Source organism: Crinia signifera, chromosome 6 (genome assembly GCF_055691185.1).
Source record: "Crinia signifera chromosome 6, ASM5569118v1, whole genome shotgun sequence".
Taxonomy (NCBI): domain Eukaryota; kingdom Metazoa; phylum Chordata; class Amphibia; order Anura; family Myobatrachidae; genus Crinia; species Crinia signifera.
In genome coordinates, this window is record NC_139222.1 from 238,403,158 (window position 1) to 238,427,330 (window position 24,173).

At 44.2% G+C, this 24,173-nt stretch overlaps 1 protein-coding gene across 4 annotated transcripts in view; it reads right to left on the reverse strand.

The window, feature by feature from the left end:
* Nucleotides 1-24,173, reverse strand: part of JMJD1C (jumonji domain containing 1C) — a 228,243-nt gene that overhangs the window by 18,523 nt on the left and 185,547 nt on the right. For all 4 annotated transcript variants that reach the window (XM_083149157.1, XM_083149158.1, XM_083149155.1 and 1 more), the window contains 10 exons: nt 21,985-23,663; nt 15,948-16,120; nt 13,644-15,859; nt 10,620-10,821; nt 8,897-9,111; nt 6,792-6,944; nt 4,919-5,008; nt 4,021-4,148; nt 2,075-2,288; nt 1,259-1,464 (listed from right to left, as the gene is read on the reverse strand). In XM_083149157.1, coding sequence (XP_083005283.1) covers nt 1,259-1,464; nt 2,075-2,288; nt 4,021-4,148; nt 4,919-5,008; nt 6,792-6,944; nt 8,897-9,111; nt 10,620-10,821; nt 13,644-15,859; nt 15,948-16,120; nt 21,985-23,663 — 5,276 coding nt within the window. The remainder of the gene's footprint in view (nt 1-1,258; nt 1,465-2,074; nt 2,289-4,020; nt 4,149-4,918; nt 5,009-6,791; nt 6,945-8,896; nt 9,112-10,619; nt 10,822-13,643; nt 15,860-15,947; nt 16,121-21,984; nt 23,664-24,173) is intronic.

Below are 24,173 nucleotides of genomic sequence, written 5' to 3' on the forward strand. Positions count from 1 at the left end.
CGCCTAAACCGGATCCCGCCCGAAGCCTAACCCATCCCTGCAGTCCAACTCTAACCAACCCCACCCAGCAGCCTAACCCCAAGTCCCTCCACTAGTGCCTAAACCTAACACCCCCTTATTCAGCCCTGCATACTTACTGATCACATACCTCCCAACATGACCCTCTCCAGGAGGGACACAATGCTCTGCTTCTGGACTTCCTCCTTAATGTATGATTGCCATCACCGGTTTTAAACAGGTTAATTGATAAGAAAGGTGTTTCACCACAGGTGACCGCTATCATACATTAAAAGGAAAGTCCAGAAACAGAGCAATGTTTCCCTCCTGGAGCGGGTCATGTTGGGTGCTATGTGATTGCGGTGCTGGCTGTTTGTATTCAGACATCAGATCCTGACGTCTTCAAAAGTTCCAGTGCCGGTGTTCTCACCGCACCTCCATATTAATTCAATCCAGTAATCCAATGCTAAACTGGAAAGAATTGCAACTTGGTGACCAACTTATGACCACCTCAACAAGAGGAATTAATTTAGGCAAGCATGCGTGGGGCCCATTTAGCCAATCAACATTACAGAACTTTACTCATAACCTGACGCTAAAAGTTCTGAAACATTGACTGTCAAAATGGGCTTGTATCATTATTCACAAGTCCTCTAGAGTGCGGCCGTATGTTTATTACCTTACCCATCTCTCTCTCTCTCTACATACATACAATCCATACAGTGGCAGCACTCACAGGACTTCTTACATCAATAACCTGTTCCCAGCACACCGTAAGTGCTAATCCGACACTGGTTTATTAAATCAAACTTACAAGGATGTATGGACACCTGAGCCACTACTGCTGCTTTTTATTTTAGCGTCGGTCATGTGGAATATCTATCTTGATATATTTCCCTATTCAGTTTACGATTGCTTGGGAAGGTTTAACGGCTCCCTCTACCCAGTTTCAGGCCTGATTTAACTTGTCTGCACCAATTAAATATTAAGCACAGCTCCTGCAATTCCCATTCAAAGACAACTTTGTTAGCTATTTGCTTCCAAGTCCTTGGTTGTCTTTGGCCCATAGTTGGTGTCTGAGAACTGTTTTGATATAGAATTACTTTCCCTTTACAGCATATTTTTCCTACCCATGATTTCTGCAATTCAAATATTGTGAACATCAAAACAGATATGCCCAGAACGAAGAGCACAGTATAACTATTTACAGAAAAGATCACAAAAGTCTGTACATGGGGTCCAGAATTTAGCAAAAACTCACTGGATTTCCTGCCGTGTAAACGGGCGCAAAGGCGATGCCGGCATCTGTTGACCCCAGGCGCAGCTTGCCGGCGGTGGTAGTCAGCAGGTCCCGCAGGGTGGAGCCTTGCTCGCTGTTTTGTGATATGGGTGAGGAGGATTTGCAGTTTACGGTCTCATTATCTTGGTCTTCCTTGATATGTTTAACAACTGGACGCTCTTTATTCTCTGTGTGGTGAAAAACATTTACAGGTGTTAAAGCGATAAAGAGACCAAACCAATTTTATAATGACGCTACAAGTAATTTTACAGCGGCCTGTAAATATAAGAGAAGAAGACAGGTCTTATAATGTAGGGAAACCAGACTTGTGTATCTCAATGGAAGCCACCTTTTATGTTACCTAGATTGATGTTCACTGTAGAGCAATTTATTAAGTGGTCTACAGACCGTTTCAAGGCACACACAACGTGTCCAGATCTCCATCATACAGGGGGATGGGGGTAACAGGGTGATGGGGGTAATTCAATTGCCAGTGAAGGGTGCAAATTGCAGCTGTTGTGGCTTCCGAACGCTGGCAATTGCAGTCTTTCTTGCCCAATTTGTAAAGATGGGTCTGCTATCCTATGTGGTAGCAATCATTTTTGCCCCGGTATCTTAAAGTGCGGCAGTAGAAGTGCAGGATTCGGCCAGGAAAACGAATTCGCCCTTGACTGAATTCTACCATGTGGACAATCAACTGATGACCGCAACACTAGCCGGTTTCTACATGTTGGGAACTGCTCTGCGGCTGCTGCTACAGGTTTCATTGGCTAATTAATACCTGACGTAGTCACTCACCTTTCTTTTCTTCCCTAGACTTCTGCTCTGCCAGGTCCGCCAGCCAGTGCAGGGAAGAATGGGATTCTGAGGACGTCAGCTTGCTGTCTGTGCTTGTGTCACTCCCCGGACTCACGCTACCATTGGTTTCAGGCTTCTGAGAAGGACTATGCTGCTGCGACTCCGGCAAGCTTAGAGATATCTTGTTACTGTGATTCAGGACGTTTTGCAACACCTAACAGAAAATACACAGAATTAAAGACCATCCCTCTCATTATTTAGAATCTTTTAAAGTATCGCTAGAGAAAATAATACAGCAGCAGCTTATAAGGCGACATCTAACATCCCATAAATGCAAGCATATAGTTACACCAGCAATTATTGGGACGTCAGTATGGAGTATTACCAAACCCCCTCAGAGTGTTATCTAAGTATGTTCTCACCCACGCTGAAATATTCTGTAAACTGAAAACAGATTTTTCACTCTTTAAGATAAGCTGTTCCGTGACCAACTTCTCTGTACAGCCGCCAGAACACGCCTTTCTTACTGTACTGGTAATTAACCATTACAAGGCAACGAAGGACATAACGGCTATGTGGTAATAGTGAGGTCATGATCTAGTGAGGATGGAAGGAGTAATTTGGCATGGGTGTACAAGTAGAAACTACCTACTTCAGTTCTCCCCCTGCATACACCCCACATATATATATATATATATATATATATATATATATATATATATATATATATATATATATATATATATATATATATATATATGCAATGGTCCTATTGCGCCGGCTCCCAGCCACAAATAAGACAGGCGGCACTCCAACGGATTGAGGTAAAAAAGAAACGGTGCTTTATTTCATAGATGCGGCTGCCTACGTTTCAAGACCTCAGTCTTGTCCTCAGGGCGTGCATATACAGGAAAGTGATGTGTATATGCACGCCCTGAGGACAAGACTGAGGTCTTGAAACGTAGGCAGCCGCATCTATGAAATAAAGCACCGTTTCTTTTTTACCTCAATCCGTTGGAGTGCCGCCTGTCTTATTTGTGGCTGGGAGCCGGCGCAATAGGACCATCGCATAATTATTATTCAAGGAAGGCACCACGGGCAATTCCTATTTCAGCATTGAGTGCCGGACTATACAGACTTGCTTGTATATATATATATATATATATATATATATATATATATACACACACACATACATACGCACACTAATTCCACCAAGTCACTCGCTTCAGAAATGTTTCCCCCATAACAGGGATCACAACGCTTGCTCATTGCAGAGAGAGGGTGTACTGAGGTTCAAGAGTCTATATATAATACCAGACAATGCTTCTTGCTCTTATTTGGCAGAAGTAGGGTGTTCAAACAACTCAGTCACATCATATCCTTGTTTTGTATATGTTCTTATTCATGCAAAATGTGTAACATGCCCTAAGCACCAGAGAACAGCAGAATTAATGAATAGAGATCTATCACTGACACAATCCAGAGTTATGTGACAGACACAGATCAGCCCGGAGGAATCTTATGGGACATACACATGGGGAGATTTAAGCTTGATTTCTAAGCAATCTGGCTAGACTGCTTAGAAATGAAGCACAAATCGGTCAGTGTATATGCCCTGAAGCGATGATCCCGCCTGTCGCTATAGTCAGGCAAGATCATTAAAGTCTGCAGTATACATCTAGTCATCTCCAGTCTTCTCTCACCAGAGAAAATAGACCGTGACAGATCGCTCAGCACACATCGCTGCATGCTGATCTGTGCTTAACTAGATCGCTCAGCACAAAGGTGCAATTGTCCTGTGTGTAAGGGGCATCAGGACTACACAGAAAATTACTGGGTATGAGCACTTTATGATCCTCACTCCACCACGTACACAGAACATATGTGACTTGCTGATTTTCAGACAGCAATCACTAGTATGGATGCTGGTAATGCAGCCTTACCTGCGACACTCCATTCATTGCCGGGAACTTGCCACTTTGGGAATTCTGTTTAATGGTACACTGACAGTTTGCTTTAATTGCAAATCTGTCTCGGAGGCTGTGCATTGCTTCTAGGAGGTCAGTCAGAACTGCAATGGGAGAGAAGGCAAAGCAGGGATAAGATTCATGCTTTAAGTTCCGGATCAGTAAGATGGTGTAAACAAATACAACGTCATAAGAACCAGCTCACAGTTACTAATCCAAGCATTTACTAGTATGTCTACTGTGACACTGGCACAATGGAATTGGAAATAGAATTACGCCTAGCTGCTTGATGACTATATGCAGATAGTGCATACACTAACATATTGGGCAGTATTTAACTGACCCCCCCCCCTGCACACGCCGTTTCCACCTCAATAGGCTTTTGTCGCGAGGGGGAAATGGCGCAAGCGGCCGCTAAAACCGCGCGAATCCCTGCATTAGCCGCGAACCTCACCATTTGGGGTAATCCTCGCCGTCGTGACACAGAGGATCCCCCAGAACATAGGGCAGGGGTAGCCAACGCCAGTCCTCGAGAGCTACCAACAGTTCACGTTTTCCAGCTCACCTCACAGGTGCACTCATTACTGACACATTTTAAAAGATCCAACGGTGGAGCTAAATACTTCACTTGTGATTCTGTGAGGAGATCTGGAAAACATTAACTGTTGGTAGCTCTCGAGGACTGGAGTTGGCTACCTCTGACAGAGTGAGTGGCAAAGGCACGAGTTAAATGGTGAGGAGGGCTTGTTTTCAGTAATCCCAGCCGTTTAACCCCCTTGCCGGCCGCATTGAATACAGCCCATTATAATTCCAGCCTTAATCAGCCCTGGTTCACACAATGTCTAATTCACTAGAAAATAGTCGGTAAACTTACCAGAGCATGGAATAATCTGTGTGGGCATAAGGTGCTTGTAATCGTGAGGTTGTCCCTTTACACATTTCAGCCACGTGTATAACTCTCTGTCTGTAAGAACAGAACATATTACTGCTGGGATACAGGTCTGGAAGAGACAACAGCAGGCAGTCTGCTGGCTACATATCTGCCTGGTAACATGACTAGCATCGTTCAGCAGCCACACAACCTCCTCTTCCACCATTTCTTATCCTCTGTGCTGCATAATACAGTTCCTGTTTCAGGAACACAATCGTTCTGCATCACGTCTGTGAGCTCCTGTAGGGATCTGGTCGATAGCAATTAGGTAACAGGTTGACCACTATTGGTCAACACTCAAAAAGGGTCAATAATGGTCAAAAAGGTCAAATATGAGTTTTTCATGTTTTTTTTTTTCTTAAAAAAAAAAGGTGGTTTTTAATTCTTAACTATCCACATGGACAGAGAATATAATAGTGTGCCCGAAGCAGGGCACCCATTGACCCATACCATATAAACAATAGGCAAAACGCCCACTCTGCACAGATTGCTCAGCACACATCGCAGGTGCTGAGCAGCATGTGCTGAGCGATCTGTGCTGCAGCCCCTCCCCCAAGTGTACAGGGCTTTAGTTCATCTCAAAATCTTATCAATTGGGAAATCATGGATAATTCATATTAATAATACTTATTTAAAATAAAAGTTGCTGTCTGTATAGTTAAATATGAAATGGAATAATGAGGCTTATTTCTAGATTTATTGTTGGTAATTAGCATAACACACATACACACGGTGACCTGTTCTAGTCTATATGTAACATTTGTACTGCGCACCTAACCACTGGGCATAGCTCTCCATGTAAGACGCATCGTAGTGCTGGCCTCATTTGACAGCGTATCCCTGGATAAATGAACATCCTTCTCTCTGTTATTTACAAGCGCACACCTTGTCCTGTGAGGTCCTCACTAAATCATCCTACTCTGACAGGCAATTTAAACCAATGCCCTGAGCCATGGAAGCTCTTTAACCATCTTTTAGTGGTGTTTTGACAGAATTCACAGGTCATTAAATTTACAGAGATTAAATCAATTCTCTTTACCATAGTATGGATTTACGATTTCATTTTATTAAAATCCACCGATAACCTCAAAAGTCAGAATGATTTATTATTGAAATATGTCAATCTATTAATCCCACTTATTTATTCTGCTTTAATTAAATGCAGCCATGAGGTCAGGTTTGAGGTTACAGCAATTGGCAGAATGGACCGGACAGAACAACATACTTTTGCTGTAAAATTTGACAAAAAGCCACAAAAGTGACATATGTCATCATGCGGGAAACTTCACATATATATTCAGGATTATTCAAGAAGCCTATTTATATAGCTAGAATGAGAGGCCCACTTTCAGCATGATCCATAAGATCCTGATGAAGCAGCAATGTGCTGTAAACCTGCTGTAAGTGAATGGGCCCCATTCCAAACCACACGCACACTGTAATCTTTATGCTGAGCGGGTGTCACGCCATTGGCAGAAGCCGTATAAATAATCACATTGATAAAGCGGGACACATGAACTCCAGTCTTTAAGTCGTAAGATTTCACATATGTACAAACCTTTAGAAAAGAGGACCCTGAAACAGTACAGATGAAAGATCTAGCTCCATACAGACTTGGGGGGGGGGGGGGGGGGGGGGGGGGCGCAATAAAGGGAAGTTATGAAATTTCTTGCTGTAATCACCGAAGGGGAGTTTCTGCAGTACAGAAATAGCAATTCACCAGATACAAGAAGCGTGCAGGAGATTGCTGGCTAAGCATTTCTGGGAGAAGGCAGTATAAACACAGCGCAGAAAGGAGTGCTTCATGTAAACTGACCTCGGGAACTTTTCCTTTCCTTCGCCTTGTAACAATCCAGACAGACCACAAATCCACATTTCTGGCAGACCCAGTGAATGTTAAACAAGGTGGCCTCACAGGCATCGCACATCTCGCGGACACCTCGGACCGCTCGCTTCCAGGCTATTTTTGCTGAAACGCAAAAGAATTCAGAAAAACATGAACATCTGCTCTGTGGAAACAGTTGCTTAACAGTATGGCAATGACTTATTCGGTCAGGGACCTTGTGTGACAAGTCATCTTTTCTTTTTCAGCTAGCTCAATAATGCTTCATAAAAAAAACCTCAAACCAAGATATTTAACTATGTCAACTTGTCAGTGTCAGAAAGGTTTCCTAGTATAAAGCAGATCCCAAGATCATCCATAGATCTGTTTCCCACACCCAGTCCTCTTGCATCATTGGATTTAGCAACTTTGCTGGGTCAGTAATTTTCCTACATTTCCACCAAAGAAAATCTGGAAAACATGAGCAGTTAGGGGTTCATGAGAACCAGATCTGGGAAACTCAACCATGGCGCTCTTTCCTTTACTGGATTGTGTAATACTGTGTAAACCAGAACCCTTACCAATTGTAAAGTGCTATGCTTTCTCAAGGACAATATTCCTCCAGGTAACAACACATTAGTTTTGTGATGATTACAGGAAGCCTTAAGCTGGGCATACACTACTACGATTTCTTGCAGCAGTGTATGCCGAGCCGCTCACCCGCGAGCGCCCGAGACCTTCCCGGGCGTCAGGGCCGCATGCTTTCCTTCACATACAGTCCTTTAACTTGTGATGGATCACCTGCGACCCCTGTTATCTGCCGTCGGGAGGGAGGTCCAAGGTCGGACCTGCATGGTGGTCTGACCTCCAAGTCACAGGACCAAGCATCAGACCTGAGCGGATCCAGGCCAATTTCTCGGCCTGTTCCGCCGGGAACGATCAGCCCAAATAGAGGTAGTGTATGGGGCCTTTAGCCTGACATCCAAGATCATCGTAGTCCAGTGGTTCCTCAAGGAACACCAACACTCAAGGTTGTAGGGATATCCCTGCTTGCACACAGATGGCATAAAAAACTGAATGGAGGCACCAATGAAGTCACTTGCACCAAGCATGGATATCCTGAAAACCTGCACTGTTGGGGTGCCTTAGGGAAACCACTGCCCTAGTTGACAACAGCACCCAGCATCTGAGTGCAGGTGTCAGACTGCACTAGGAACACTACTAGCTGGGTTCTGTCTATATCCCAGCTCTACTTCCGGGTGAGGTTAGAGAATAATACGTTACCACACCATTCACCATAAGCTATAGCGTAGTATGTACTGTGCGGAAGTGCCCTGTTTGGTATCCAGTCAATAGGTCGACAGTGTTTACGCAGACACCATATGGTTGACATGGACATGGTTGACATACAAAAAGTCGACGTGGCAATAGTCGACATATGAGAAGGTTAGCATGCCTTTATAAAAACTTTTTTATGCTTTAACAGCCACGTGGACTCCAAATGGGAACTATAAAGTGTGCAGAGCGCAGCACTAATTTGGGGTCCATGTGATGAAATCTTTGAATTAACAAAATATATATATATGCTGTGCGGCCCGGCACTCTGCCTTGGGAGTCAGTCTCCCCGATGCCTTTCCTGGACGATGTGGATATAGAAGAAAAGAGGCTGACACTCAGAGGACTTGATGCAAAAACAACTTGTATTAGGCTCTGTGACCAACGTTTTGGGGCTGCGCCCCTTTGTCAAGGGGCATAGCCCCGAAACGTTGGTGTTAATACATCCACGAACAGAACATGAATGTGCGAAGAGGTGATAGGCGTTTCAAGCACTGTCTGTAAGAAGCGGCTCTGCTTGCGCTGCAAACGCGGCAGGCTCGGAACGCCTATCACCTCTTCACCCATCCATGTTCTGTTCGTGGATTCCCCAGCTGCTAGTTATTAATTTAACACCATAGGCGCTTATCTTGAAGTATATTTTTTCTGCATCCATATAATGTGTTTCCCTCTGTTGCTGTACACCCACAGCAACCCCCACACAATATTTACACCTGACGACGAGTCTCATGTCAGACAGTGTACACAACTGAGCCTGCACGTACCATCCTTCTTCACCCAGGACATAGCAGCTTTCTCGGACGTCACCAACTGACAGAATTTGTCACCAATGTAACCCAAGATATACTTAATAGAATGCAGATCCATCTCATCATCGTCATAGTTCTCGTGCGTCCATAAACTCAGCGCTTCATCATCATACTGGTCAGGGGTAGAGAATCCATCTATTCTAACAACCCCATTTTTACTGAAGGATAACCTGCAACACAGCAGAAAAAGAATTTTTTGGTGCTGGCAGCGTTCTGCTCTCCGTGTGTACGGACAATCCATCTCTGTCCAACCGCTCAGCTTTTCATCGTGTGCTCGATGTTTGTACAATGAATAAAGCAAACTTTTCCAGGCTTCTCTCCAGCCTACAGAACATTTAACTATAAGGCAGGAGGGGACTCTGGGCACATGTAACGCATGGCATGTCCACTTTGCTAGCACACAGACATGCTGGCTTTCTTTGCATAGTAAATTCAATCTAGTGAGAGAACAGGACACAGTATTCTGTAAGAACTGTAAAGAACAGTGTATTCCTGGCATTTGGAAGTACTTGCTGCTTTGCTTTAATAACATATGAAGATCATTTAGAAACTTGGAAACATCAAATATGACCTTCAAGTGTTGTTTCCTTATTACATAACTAAAACACCACATTACTAGCATTTAAACCCTCTTGACATAATAGCATGCATAACATAATACATTCGCAATGCCCTTTAAAAAAAAAACACATTAAGTGAATATGGATATTGTTGACTTTGTCCAATACACTTGCACTTTCTGGGGGAACTTTAGCTCAAGCTAAAACAGCCCCCTGGATGGATTTGGAATACTAAATAAATGTACATATACATAATGCATTTGGTGCATCATCAGCTTCAGTACAGCCAGACTTCCCATTAAGAATCCACATCGATATTGGCCTGTTTAAAAGAGCTCATCACAGTAACTTTAAGTAGAAAGGTATTGGAACTCCCTTCATAAGAGGGTTTCCAATAAGTGACCATATATCGGTATGAGTGGGGTATATTATCACCTCCAAACTTCTCTATCAGCATAGCCATTACTTGACAATCATCTTTCTAATTGCCCTATGGAAACACCGTAGTGAGGTAGTGATCTTACTCCAAAACATAGGACCTCAGTCGTCAGGACCCCAAAAAAGTTCACATTTTCCAGATCTCCTCACAGAATCGCAACAATAATTAGCTGCATCTCAGGACCTTCGAAACGTGTCAGTGAGTAATGAATACACCTGTACACCTGCTAGATGACCTGGTAAATGTGAACTGCTTGGGGTATTGAGAACAAAACTTGTCAGTGAGTAATGAATACACCTGTACACCTGCTAGATGACCTGGAAAACATGAATTACTTGGGATCCTGAGAACCAATAATGTATCCTGCATTGCTGCCTTGATGTTTGTTTGCTTTGGTTGCAGTGGTGAAAGTTTATATCCTTTAGATTTCCATTGATAATAAAGATACTCGATACGCCATTGCAGGCCAGATGCTGTTTCGCTGGAACCCTTATTATATTCTGCTTATCAGAACATAGCAGTACACAATGTACCTTTAGACAGCTGGAGTGCCATTTAACACCAGCGAGGCTATGATGCAAGATATAAACCCAACACAATCCCTCATTATCTGTTAACTCAAACAAAATATCAGCTGCAGACTTCAGCTATGATCACAACTTTCCTCATTCCTTATTACCTTCGGAAATAATAGAATCTGCAGAACACCGGAGAGTGGGTGGACTCGTCGCCTTTTTTGGTACGGATCAGTCGGCATTCCCTGCATTTCTGTAGATTTGGCCCAATCTCACAGCAAGAGTCATCCTGCAGAAAGGATTCCCCGGTCTGCTTGAGTTTCTTCACTTTCCGCCAGTCTTTTAATACTGAACGTGGTATGCCAGCTGAAACCACATCACAACGAGTCAGAGTGAGAACACGGGTGGCATTTTCATATAAAAAAAAGTAATGGAAGTTCACGTATGTGATATTCCACTGGTGGTCAGATGGTACATTTTTTGCGATGCACAAGTTCTCTGGCACAAGATATGCATTGCTTAGGATTTAACTGGAGCACGGAACATACAACAGCAAATCGTATATATCATTATAGGAAATCGTTTTATCACACAAGATTTCTGTATGGTATTATTTACCAGAATGCAAGCATGCTATAATAGATAAACCGCCTGATGATCCCAGGGAAGCAAATGCGAAGGAAATAGCGCTATGGCAAACTCGCTTGGTTATGAATCTCTGCAAACCAGAGAGACTGACTCAATCTCCAGCCGCTATTCATAGTTACATAGCAGGTGAGGCTGAATAAAGACTTCCATCTAGTTCAACCTATGTTTATTCCCGACGGAGAAATAGCAGTGGGGCCCTATTCAATGCTGTCTTCCCCAACAGCACTGAACAGGGATCTCGTCAGAATGGACCCGACTTTAGAAGCAGTCAGGCTCATTCTGCCGAGAACGACCGTGGATTGTCGAGCTCCTGGCCGAAGCTCGATGATCCACGGCCGCATCTCGCAGCCACGCCCCATTTTTGGCATGCAGGACATTGAATCCTGTCTGCCAATTTCAAGTCGAGCCAGCCGAGAATGGGACAGGGTCACGGGTGTCAGGCCAGCCCGACAGCCGTGACCCTGGATTGAATATGCCCCAAAGAAATTTTTAGCACATGTTGACCATGACAACAAATATGCAAAGAACCTCAAACCTCTGCTTATTAAATAGGCCCCTCACAGTAATTTCACAAAATCTAGGACTGCAGTGCATTTACTCATTATGGTCTCACGTCAACATCTTAATTGCAAGCTCAGCAATAGGACTGCCGTTGGAACAGAAATAGCTGTAGTACAGTTATATTTCCAGAGGCACTCAAGTTCACAGACTCAGAAAATACCCTGCACAAAGACAAACAGTCCAGTGACCAATTTCAGGAGTCTAAACTTACCCTACATGCATCACTGTTAGAGCTGCCTGTAAAGAAGGGTAGGGAGGGGGTGGAGGGGGTTTGGTAATGAATACAGCTTTAACAGCCTGTCTTTGCATTAGATTTAATTGCAAGTCTCCAAACATGAAAAGAGGTTAGTAATTTAACACTCAGCTCAAGAGTGGGTGCATAAATAAAAAAAAGGAACATAAGCATTACAGGATTCTTTTATTTTTATCAAACATTGCTGACATGGGAACGCACTGCCGTTTCCATTCAAACAAGACACATGCATTTATTCCACACTAGTCATATTTTGTCAACTGGGAACGGACAAAGGGGAAATGGGAAACCCGGCAAAGGGAAACCAGGCTATCACGCTCCTTAGCAACATGCAAACTGCTATTGTACACCTCAATCCACAACGCAACCTACTGTACAATGACCCGCAAGGCTTTGGGCTGTAAAGAGACTGGACTCCTGGTACGTACACCTTGTGCAAACTCTGTGACTATCCAGCAATATTCTAATACAGGGGTGGCCAAACCGGTCTTCAAGATCTACCAACAGTTCGTGTTTTTAGGCAACCTGTGGATATATAGTAGGAATGAGTGCAGCGTGTCTGAAAATGTGACAGTTAGTAATGACTGCACCTGTGCACCAGCTAGGTGATTTGGAAAACCTGGACTGTTGGAAGATCGAGGACCGGTTTGGCCACCCCTGCTCGAATACAACCGTACAGACTCTCCTCTACTTCACGCTTCACTTTATTTACTAACAGAGATTATTTTTACACATGCCAAAGACATGACTCAGCTGTTCTTGACACTGTTTGGGTTTAGTGTATCCTGTGTGTGGGCTTCAATCTGGCTGTCGCCTACACGGTGGAGGCAGCCTTGATGTGGGCTGAGACGATTAGTCAGCTCACAGGGAACTGGCTAAATCAATGAAATGCACAGTGATGTCTGGCTGACGTCACTGGTTGCGAGGGAACAGGCTGGTTAAGCCCACAACATTTCTACCTCCACAATACAACAAGTACAGAGGGAGAAGCTGAACAATCATGTACATTATGCACCCTTTCCCACACTAAGCACTGTCATTTCATAGCTGTGCTTGGTCTCAGATAGCACCAAGGACAGCTGTGTGCTGTGATAGGAGACCTGCAGGTACGTGCTGCAGTTATCTCACTCTACAAATAAATGACAGAAGAACAATGTATATACAGGCTCTCATTTGCCGTTTAATTACTTATGTGTTTGACGAACGATCTCATTTGTTCCTGAAGTATAGCCCTCAGAAAAGCTGTATTACTAAGCAGTATGGGTATGTATAGGCTTTGCCCATGTTGACGTCAACAAAACCTAGGTCTGGCCTAGAACAACAATGCAGAGAGGTTGACAACGTGTACTGGCAGTAGAACTGTAAAATTGACAATCATGGTTGAAGTTGTTCTGCTGGCGTCTGATATACTTTATGGAGCATTTCAAGCTGAACAACATTATGCATGTTGACAAGATTTATGTATTCCATATTATGAATAGGAACAAAGATAACCAACACAAAAAAGTGGTACAAATAAAGACACATGGGGCCATGTGTAATAGCATCCGAGTTGCCAGAGGTGCGGAATACCGGCGTGTTTTTTTTTTTAAAGTGGCAATCTTTTACAAAGCAAAACCACGCCCTGTAAAGGATTGGCACTTTAAAAAAAAAAAAAACCTGACACTATTACATATGCCCCGTACTATGCACATCAAGCGTAATCTAGGATGGGGAGCATACTTACTGCCGGAACTATTGCTTTGTAACTTCAATTTGCTTTTCTCCTTGGCACTACGGCTCAGAATACCATTGGGTTTTATTTCGTCCTCTTTGTCTGTATCACCTTTTCGCCTCTGCATATCATTTTGCTTCTTTTTGTATGTTGGCTTGGGCTGACGTTTCTGCCTTTGTCCAGACTTGCTCTCGCTTTCATCTGAGTCATCGCTATCGGAGCCAGATTCGTAAGTCCTTTTAGCCCTCCTCCTTGTAAGCCTATCCTCCTTGGGAGACTTGTCGTCCAGCGCTCGAAGGTCGAGGTTATTCTGGAGCTCACTGGAGGTTGAAGCAATCAGATTGACAGTGCAAGGCTTAATTATTTCAGAGACCATAGTGCTGCCTGTGCTCTCTGGCTTAGTGTTAGTGTTTTTATCCTCTTCTGAATGTCTGGTAAGCCAGGCCTTTTTCAGTTTTGTGTGATAATTTGGCTGGCTGCATTGGGAAGTCTGCCCGTTGCCTGCAGAGCTTGTTGTGTTTGTTGAGCTGCAGGGTGTGCTGCTATCTGGAGAGCCTGAAGCTGGAAAGGTCTGGTTTTTCACAGCAATGGTCTCTGTATCACTGACATTACTGGTTTTTAACTGAGCTGCAGCCAACGCTGCCTTGTGCTTTTTTAAATGGATGAAGTCACTTGAAGGGGGGTATGAAGCGTTGGGTTGAATTGCACTTGCAGTCTTGCTGCTGGCCGGAGTGGCTGATGCCGTGGCAGTAACTGCGCCCTCTTGAGCTTGCCCCACAGCCTGATTTCCAGAGACCGAACTGTTGCGCTCTATTACGGTACAAGTCAAAACAGCACTGGATAAAGAGTAAGTAACTTCTGATCCACAGGAGCTTGAAACGCTTGTGGTGGTGGGGGCAGAGGTGGTCACATCAGTTTTCGTACTGCACATTATATTAGTTCCAGGCGTGGATGAGCTGGGAATGCTGTGCGAGGGAGTGTGAGGGTTCTTCTCAAAGAGCACATGAGTGCTGTCTGAATTTGTAATTGATTGGGCATTCCTCATAGCCTCTCTGGCTTCCAAGGGCTTTAAGCTATCCGAGTGATTGATTCCAGCTGAAGATCTTTCGCCAACTCGTTCCTTTGAGACTGCATGAGTTACTGGCATGTTATCATACTTTGCACTAGATTGTGAGCGTACAATGACGGATGCGGTTGCTGACGGTACCTTGACATGATTTTTCTCCGGCATCCACTGTATTTTACTGTGGTTTTGCTTCTCTATGGTTTTCCATACCTCCTGGCCGGATTTTTCAGCACTCTTCTTGTAACTTGCAGCACCTTCCTTTAGCTCGGGGACCAACGTTGGGGGTTTTTGAAGCTCTGGGATTTTTCCTCCAGTGTTGACAGGCTGCACTGGAGTGAGGGTTGGTGGAGAAAGGTTGCTATAACTAACATCTTTCCTATCAAGACTGTGGTGAATTGGAGGATGGAAAACCGGCGCCCTATGAAGGGCAGGCATACTACGGAGTGCATTTGAGGAAGAGATGGACAACTGAGTTGGACTTCTGCTATCTCCTCTGTAGGAGGTAATTGTGTGAGTTGCCACCTGTTGAGGAATCGGCTCATTCAATTTATTCACCGATCCATCTTCAGGTTGGTGTTTAATCAAGGGTGGTGGCTTGGACAGGGATGACATGTAGGAGTTCATAGTAGAAGAATTTGTTGCAGAGCTAGCATTTTGCTTTTCAGAGTACACATTTACAGCTTCCTTAGATGCAAACGACCTTGGAGGTTCATTCACCACACTATTGGATAACGTGGTGAAATAGTTACTTTGCGGCAAACTTTGTGCGACTGAATTTTTTATTTTGTACAAATCTGAAATAGGGCGCTCTACATTATTTTCCTGTTTAACCAAGTGGCTTTTGGGGCTGCAAGACACAATGGGTGTGACCCTGGTGTAGCTCTCACGCTCATTTTCATGTGCTTTCATTTTCATTGAATAGGAGGTTGCATCAATACTTTCTTGAAGGATTCGCTTATGTTCCTCCTTATATTTGTTCTGCCTCTCTACAGTCTCTGGCACGGAGCGTTGCAACTTGGTGTGGCTCAGTACAGGTTCCATATAATGCCTGTGTATATGGCTGTCTTTCCCCGAGTGCATCCGGCTGTGTTCGTGGTCCGACTTTGCTGTTGTTGAACTAACTGAGCGCATTGGGTCACCGAAAGTCTTCTTCTCTATATCTCTGTTGAGAAGTGAGAAAAAATTCTTACTCAATACAGGTAGTACATGATATTCCACCTTAATACGGAAAAATAGGAATAACAACTTACTCTTTATGATGATGATCTGCAGAAGGCTTAGATAAGGGTGGGCTTGGATGTGTAGCCAGCTTGAGTGGCCTATGAGGATCAGCGCTGGATGGACGTACAGGAAGGTGACCCATTAGTAGACCGTCTGCTGAACTCACCGGTGTGGGCTGATGCATCCAAGGGCTGGCAGTGTTCTTGGTAGGGGGAAGAAAAAAAAGTTAGCGGATAGAGGAAAACAGGTTCTTAAAGATGGTAGAGAAATAAACAGGGATATATTTCGTTGATTACTCAGGGCAACTTGTTTATGAACAGAATTTGCAAGAATAAACACATGCTTTAATCCGTGGTCCAGGTCTGAGTGCAAAATAAAAGAACGTCGTAATAAAAACATGCTATAAACAATCCACATATACAAGGGTCAACAATACAAAGCGGATATTGTGCAGAACAGTCAATAGTAATAATTTATGCAGTTTTTGAATGGATACTTACTAAAACACACTAATGACATTTTCCATAAATTGACATTTAAAGAGTTGGTACTTGTTTCCTAGCACGGCCACAATCTTCTTGATCGTGTGCCTTAACTTTAAGGCACACGATGCCCACGATGGACCCGATTTTCTTTCAAATCAGGTCCATTTTACCGGCAAATGGAAAATCGGGTCCATCGCGTCGGTCGTGTGCCTTTAATAAGGCACACGACGCGACCGACGCGATGGACCCGATTTCTCCATAGGCTTCAATGTTAAAATACTTTTAACATTGAAATCGCGTCGGTCTTGTGCCATTATAATGGCACAAGATAAGATGGACTTGATTAAGTCCATCTTCACATAGTAATCAATGGGAAAGGGGCCAATATGGGCCATTTCTCATTGTATATGGCCCCGTCATGCCCCCACATTGTAAACGCCACCCCACTATTGACGCCAACCCGAAGCGTGGCGAGCGCAGCGAGCCCGCGAGGGGCGGCGGTGCGCGTCCTCCGACCTTTTCATACCCCTACTATCCACGTCGGCGTGGAGTTGAGAATAGAATAGTGTGGCGAGCGCAGCGAGCCACCGAGCCCGAAGCGTGGCGAGCCCCGCGAGGGGACGTGGATACCTTCACAGGTATCCGCGTCCCCTCGCGGGCTTCACAGGTATCCGCGTCCCCTCGCGGGGCTCGCCACACTATTCTATTCTCAACTCCACGCCGACGTGGATAGTAGGGGTATGAAAAGGTCGGAGGACGCGCACCGCCGCCCCTCGCCACGCTTCGGGTTAGCGTCAATCGTGGGGTGGCGTTACCAATGAGGGGCCATTTCAACCATCAGGGGTGCTGAAATTGGGGTCTGGGGGCTATTTTACATTGAATACTATGTAAAATCGGGTCCCAGGGACCATTTTACATTGGATCCAATGTAAAAATCGGATCGCATCGGTCGCATCGCATGCGACCAAATCGCATGCGATGCGACCGACGCGATTTTTCCGACACGACCATCCCGATGCTAATCGGTGTGGCCGTGCTAGGAAACAAGTACCAAAGAGTTTATAATAGTGCAGGCAAAATACAGTGAAGAATTTGCTTACAACAGAAATCCCAAATTTTACTGGGAATGTTTTTTTGGGGAAAGCCATCATCGCCTAGCAAACAATTATATACTGTCATTTGGTAGCAGAGCAGGATATAGGAGAATCCTGGGTGCTTGCTTTGTTTCTATGGAAACTACATCAAGAGTAGCACTCCTGCTAATTAAACTGGGTGCTACTCTCTCTTGTTCCATTCTTTATGAAGGGGCACTGTTCTTTGAATGTCCTCTCTAATGGCTGGACACGACCCTTAAACATGGCCCCCTACCGCTGCATTCTCTGGGGTGGACTCTAATGAACTCTGCCTGACACTGGAGGGTTTGTATACGCTCACATATACATAGTGCAGTATTCCATGCATCATTTTACCAGTCCTTCTTTGCACAATTTGTGATTTGTATCTCTTCAAATCTTTGAGACAGACGCTGACAGATGTAAGCAGACAAACGCATCAGTTCTCGACAGTTTGCCATTTAAAGTAGTGCCGGCCGGCATATCTTACTATAGGACTACTATCAGGCTCCCGTGTGCACTGCCTAATGGTCACTGGTCGCAGAAGCATGCTCCTGTGACCAGCGGCTTTCCCCGGCGATCGCTGTGCTGGGAGGTCAGCCCCGGGGAGATCAGCGTTGATCTCCCCCAGCCCCGTGCCACTGCTCCCTCCCTCCTCCCATCAAAGTGACAGCAGCAGCGTCTGCTGCTGCTGCTGCGCTCCCCCTCCGCCCCGTAGCAGTGTCTCCTTTTCATCGCTGATGAAAAGGAGACACTGAGCAATATGATTGCTGGGGATATATTGCTAGCAATATATCCCCAGCAATCATATTACCCCGTGTGTACACAGCATTAGATACAGCGGAGTGTTTTTGTTTAAGGCTGACAATACTGGATCCACAAGTCAGGTTTTATTGATAATTTTCCTCCCTTCTATGGAAGGAAGTTTTTATTAGATATATTTATATATTTTTCTCTTTAGTATCGGCTGTTACTTGTTATTAAATTATATTTATATGTTATTTTTTTTTGTATTGTATTCTAAATTACATTTTTTTTCTCTTTTTACTTTCTTCAAATATATGCCTGCCAAAGCTGAACACCATATTCTAGGTGTGATCTCATATATGAGCAAATTATGTTGTTTTTTAACCTTGATTTTTAATACCCAAATGCATGACTTAAATGCAATAAAAAAAAAATCTTATTCTAGCTAGATCAACCAGATTGTCCCCCAACATCCAATCCAATGCTGCCAAGTAGTATTCCTTCTAGGGACAAACCTTCACCAGGTTACTAGCATCAATGAAGCAGACTGGCGGTGCCATGTTACATAATGTGCTGTCATTTTACTGGCAAGTTAAAAAAAATAAAATTAAAAATACGCAACCCATTTTGTATGACACCAGACTTCAGGGTCCTTTTTATTCCTTAGGTGTATCACATACAGATCACTAAAATGTGGCCTCACGCAAACAGTTCAACCTGCTGTTGGCAACTAACAAAAGGTATGCACTCATATCTCTCTATATCATTGTAATTTCCCACCAGGCCAGAGCAAGAAGCCCACAGATCCCCCCTCATTATGCCTCGGTTCAGTCATACTTTTCCAACATCTTCCGTGAGGAACAGGAACAGCCAGTGCGGATAGTTGCACATCTTCAACATCTGCCCTGCCGTTATATAAAGCAGTGCACCAAACCAGAACCTGATTCCGGGACAGGATGTTATCACTGTACATCTCGAAATGGTGGCAATGAATTTTAGTGGTGATGTGCAATTTAGGCGTATAAACTCGATAACTAAATGTGCCTCATGGTTTCCCCGTGATTCAGTCATCTTACAGCGGATGTAGGCACAGTATGACTGACGTGAGGCTCAATCTAATGGTAGTGGGCTACCGGGTCTGGCTGGAAATGATGGCATAGAGAACATTACATACGTGAGAGGTCTTCTCTTATTTATTGAACCACCCTCCTTATACTGTATGTTTATAGAGACAGGGTTTTTTTTTAAATGCAGGCTCCACTCTTAAGCACTCAATCTAATGTAATTGGCTCTGCTCAGAGCATTTCCCAGGGCAGTGTATGTAATTCAAAGCACAAAACAGTAAGAGGAAAGTTCTATATGACCACATATGGAAAATATGCATGTTATAAATTATCCCAGCAAGATGTTTACATTGGCCTGCCTCCCCCAGAAGGATGCTATTATATCCAGAGTATACCTAATGCCAGGCTTTTCACTTCCCCTTTCCTTTAAACAGCAGTTCAAATCCAGGGCCGCAGCAATCAGCCTGGTGCAGAATCAGGGAGTGTGCGGCTGAATGCTGAAAACCCATTTATTTTCTTATACTCATTTCCTCTGCCCCAGAGATACAAGCCTCATAATCTCAGAACAGCCCAGAGATGCTCTCTGCTAATAATGATTTTCTATGGTTACAGAAGAATAACAGCATCCACCTAGAGATATACTTCTATATCGCACAGCCTGCAATTAGTATTGTTAAAGTGGATGTCTCCACAAAAAAAAAAAAAGAAGAATAAATGAAAATGATTATAAAACAGAACCCATTCTTCCTTATTGCCCTCTTTAAATCGGATCGCTATAGTTCGCAGACAGTTGCAATGTCATCAACCAATTTGCTGGCAGCGTGAGGTCAAGCAGACACATTCAATGCCGGCCTATATTTCCAATGCTTGGAAATATCGGCCAGGACCTATTCAATCCTGGCCGTTTTCGTCCGGGACTCAGCTCTGCAGATTCGGCTCTTTAAAAAGCAGAATCTGCATTCACAGGAACAAACGCTAAATTTGTAATTTAGTGGCAGTTATCCCCCTAAGCCGCAAAGTATTTAAGTTCATAAAAACATTGTTGGCAGTATAAGCTTACACATGATTTTAAAGCATCACGTTTAATATTCTACTACCGACACGGTTATAATAATAATCGGACATTACTACCGCGTCAACAAAGCCCGCTCGACATCACACCACAAACAAGCTAATTGCTGATTCAGTGAATGTCGGAAAATGTTCTACCTCCCATTTACAGGACAAGATGGAGATCTAACTACAGGACTGGTGACTCACCAAACAGCTGGTAACATACACAAACCGTAACCATCTTAAATACCCCATAATCCTATATTATCTACACAGGTGAAAACAGAATAACAAACAACCAATCAGCACACAGATTAGCAGGTTAATGCTTTAAACTAACTGCTAATGAGCACTTGTTTTCTGCAGCTTTACAGACAGTAAAAGTAGTATTGTATGCATAAAATGTTCTCCCATGGGCAGATGGGTGTCCAGATGAGAAGAGATACTATACAAACATCCGGTTCTCTCTGGCTCATCATCCATATACCCTCCGGCAACAGGCCTGTTGGTGCTTTCAGAAGTCACTAGCACCCACAGTGGTCATCTTCCAATGATATGCAGAAAAAAATGAAAGTGAATGTTGTGGAGAATGAGTGACTTTGTGTTTTCGGTACTTGTGTATTAGCAGGGCGCCCGGCTACGCTACGCTGACAACGTACCTTAGGCTACATTGTCAGCATAGCATAGCCAGGTGCCCTGCTAATATGTGTGTAGTGCATTATACTTACCCTCAACGATGTCCCCGGCGCCAGCATTCCCCTCCTCCGGCACTCGGCTCCTCCATGTCACCGGTGTCCCCGTCACCAGCGTTTCCCTCCCCCGGCCCGCACTTGCGTCCTCCAAGACACACCCCCCCCCTCCCCCCCGGCGGCAGCAATGTACGTAATTCAGCGTACTGCCGCTGGGGGAGCATCACAGTTTCCCTGCTCCCCCAGCGGCACTACACTAATTGCGTACATTGCTGCCGCCGGGGAGTGTCATGGAGGACGTGAGTGCGGGCCGGAGGAGGGCGAACGCTGGTGACAGGAACGCTGGTGAAGGGGACACTGGTGACATGGAGGAGCCGAGTGCCGGAGGAGGGGAACGCTGGCGCCGGGGACATCGTTGAGGGTAAGTATAATGCACTACACACACCACACATTTCACCCACTAACACAATCATATCCCCACTATTCACGTCATACCCCCAGTGTCCACGTGGGCATGGAGCTAATTTTACAAAGTGTGGCGAGTGCAGCGAGCCCGAAGCTACACTTTATCAAATTAACTCCACGCCCATGTGGATACTGGGGGTATGATGTGGATAGTGGGGATATGAACCATTGTGTATTAGCAGAGCTCCTGAACAAGTTACGTAAGTTACGTAAGTTACGTAGCCAGCATAGTGGTGTATTGGTATTCTCAATACACCACTACGCAAACTACGTAATTGGCGCCCTGCTAATACACAAGTGCCGTGTTTTCTTTGTTCAACTGTACAAATCTTCATTAAATTGCCCATTTATGGGCACAATAACACTAATGAAAGGTATAGGGACAATTACCAGCAACTAGTCAATGCTGAGGAAATAACATTGGTCCCTACACACGCACATATATCCTTACCCTTCTAATGGAAGACTCCGCATTGACATGATTCTCTGGATGCACCCATTTTGAGGAGGGCAGGCCAAGGCTGGAATAGGCATGGCTTCCATTTGGATACTGCCAGATGATTGGATAAAGTCCTAGTTGGTTATACGAGGCTTGAGGGTGAGCTTGGCCCAGTAGATGAGGTGGCTGGTGCTGTAACATTTGCTGCTGCTGCTGATGTGCAAGTGCCAAGTGGCTAAGGCTGCTGGCATGTGCAGTCTCTAGCTGAGGGTGGCCTCCTAACAAAGTGCCAGGGGGCATGCCAGATAGCACCGTAGGTAGCAAGTGAGGATGGTGGACTGAATGGTGGGATGTGCTGCCCAGCTGATGGGCACTGATAGCAGTCATAGGCGTTTGGTTTGACGACGACGTTAACATATGAGGGTTAGCGGTTAGTGCTGGGTGGTGGCTGTTGGGAGGTAAACATGCTCGATGAGCCGGAGAATGAAGAGCAAAATTGTGCTGGTGCAAATAAGGAGAAATGTGACTAGCTGCTGTCTCTGGTCCAACAAGTGCTGGGTCCCTGTAAACTGTAAAATGTTCATTTTTGTCTATAATAAGTGGACTTTTTGTAGATTCAATCGCACTAACTCTGGCTGCCACCGGGTGGAAGCTGGATCTGTGTGTATCACATTCCATTTTGCTCACTGCCCTCATCATTGCAGAACTCGGACTATTGTGATAGTTCATTTTGAGTTTCAATGAATCCGGCGAATGGACCGACCGAGACTTTAACACGTCTGGAGATGAACTGTATTTTATTTTACTAGAGGCTTCCAATGAGTGTGGTTTTGTCTTAAGAGCATCCAGCGTCTGTTTTTGAAGCCTCTTCTGTTCATCTGTTAAGGACGTGCTGCCGATGACAGAGGTATGGTAGATTTTCTCTCTGTCATTCATCTCCTTATTCGTAGACGGGGGTGCCTTTAACACCCCTGAAAGTGCCATGTCCCCCTTACTGTTCACATTGTCATTCCAGTCATGCTCGGGTTCCAGCTTCTTTGCGCTGGAAAAATTGACAAATGACTGCTTTGGGTCGCCGCCTTGTAGTAGCTCCTTCTTGGCAGCGGGCTGTGCGTTAAAATGATTTGAACTGCTTTCCTGGGGTGCTTTGTCCAAACTGTTTTCGTGAGTTAAGACAATAGAGTTTTTGGGTGTGGGGGGCTTGCTGATAAGAGGCTCCATCTGTAACAAGTCTGTAATATTGTTCCTCTCAACCAGGCCATCTTGAACACGCGGTTTATTGGAATTCTGCTCATAAAGTGCTGTCTGTTCGGATAGGAGATACTGAGAGTTTTCTTTCTGCAGCTGTAAGTCAGCTGACTTGTGTCTTTCTGCGTCTTCCTGCTTTTTATCTTCCTGTATTTCATCCCAGTGAGAATGCCTATCTATTAGTGTCTGTTCCTCAGCCCCTTCGCTACTTTGGGATTTTCCTTCGTCTCCATTTATCTTTGAAGTGTTCTTGCTTTTCAACTCGTTCTCGGAATTTTGCTCGGAGGAAGAATCTATTATCCTTTTATTTGAATTTTCTGAGTCGCTGCTCTCGGAGAAGTCTGAAATATTGTCTGTCCGCAGCCCTTTCAGAATTAATTTCTTTTCATCCTCATCGGGTTTCCTCCTCTTGCTGTGAAAATGTTTGTTCCTTTTTACATTTTCTGCAAAACAGACGTACAGATGTTAGTTTTTGTGTATAATCTCACATGACAGACCTATATATATATATATATATATATATATATATATATATATATATATATATATATATATATATATATATATATATATTAGGAAATCACGGGAACAGCTGAGTATGTAATGAAAACAAGATCTTTAATGATCAGAATCAGCTTAATTGGCCAGGTATATTTGCATATACTAGGAATTTGTTTTGATGAATTTTTGATGGATATTTGCAGAGAGGAGATTAGGTTTGCATTGGTAGTCAACGTCAACATTCTTATTTACATAATAATTACCTATATACCATGCAAGCAACGCACACTGCAAATGGAATTATCGATCTCAAATATATTGATGTTCCTTATGTCAGCAATGTTCTATACAGGAGAGGTCCTCTATAACTTAAAATGTGTAAACACGGGGCGTTTTGAACAAGCGATTTTGACTAGATTGTCAAAATCACCCAGGTTAGCAAGAATCATCCC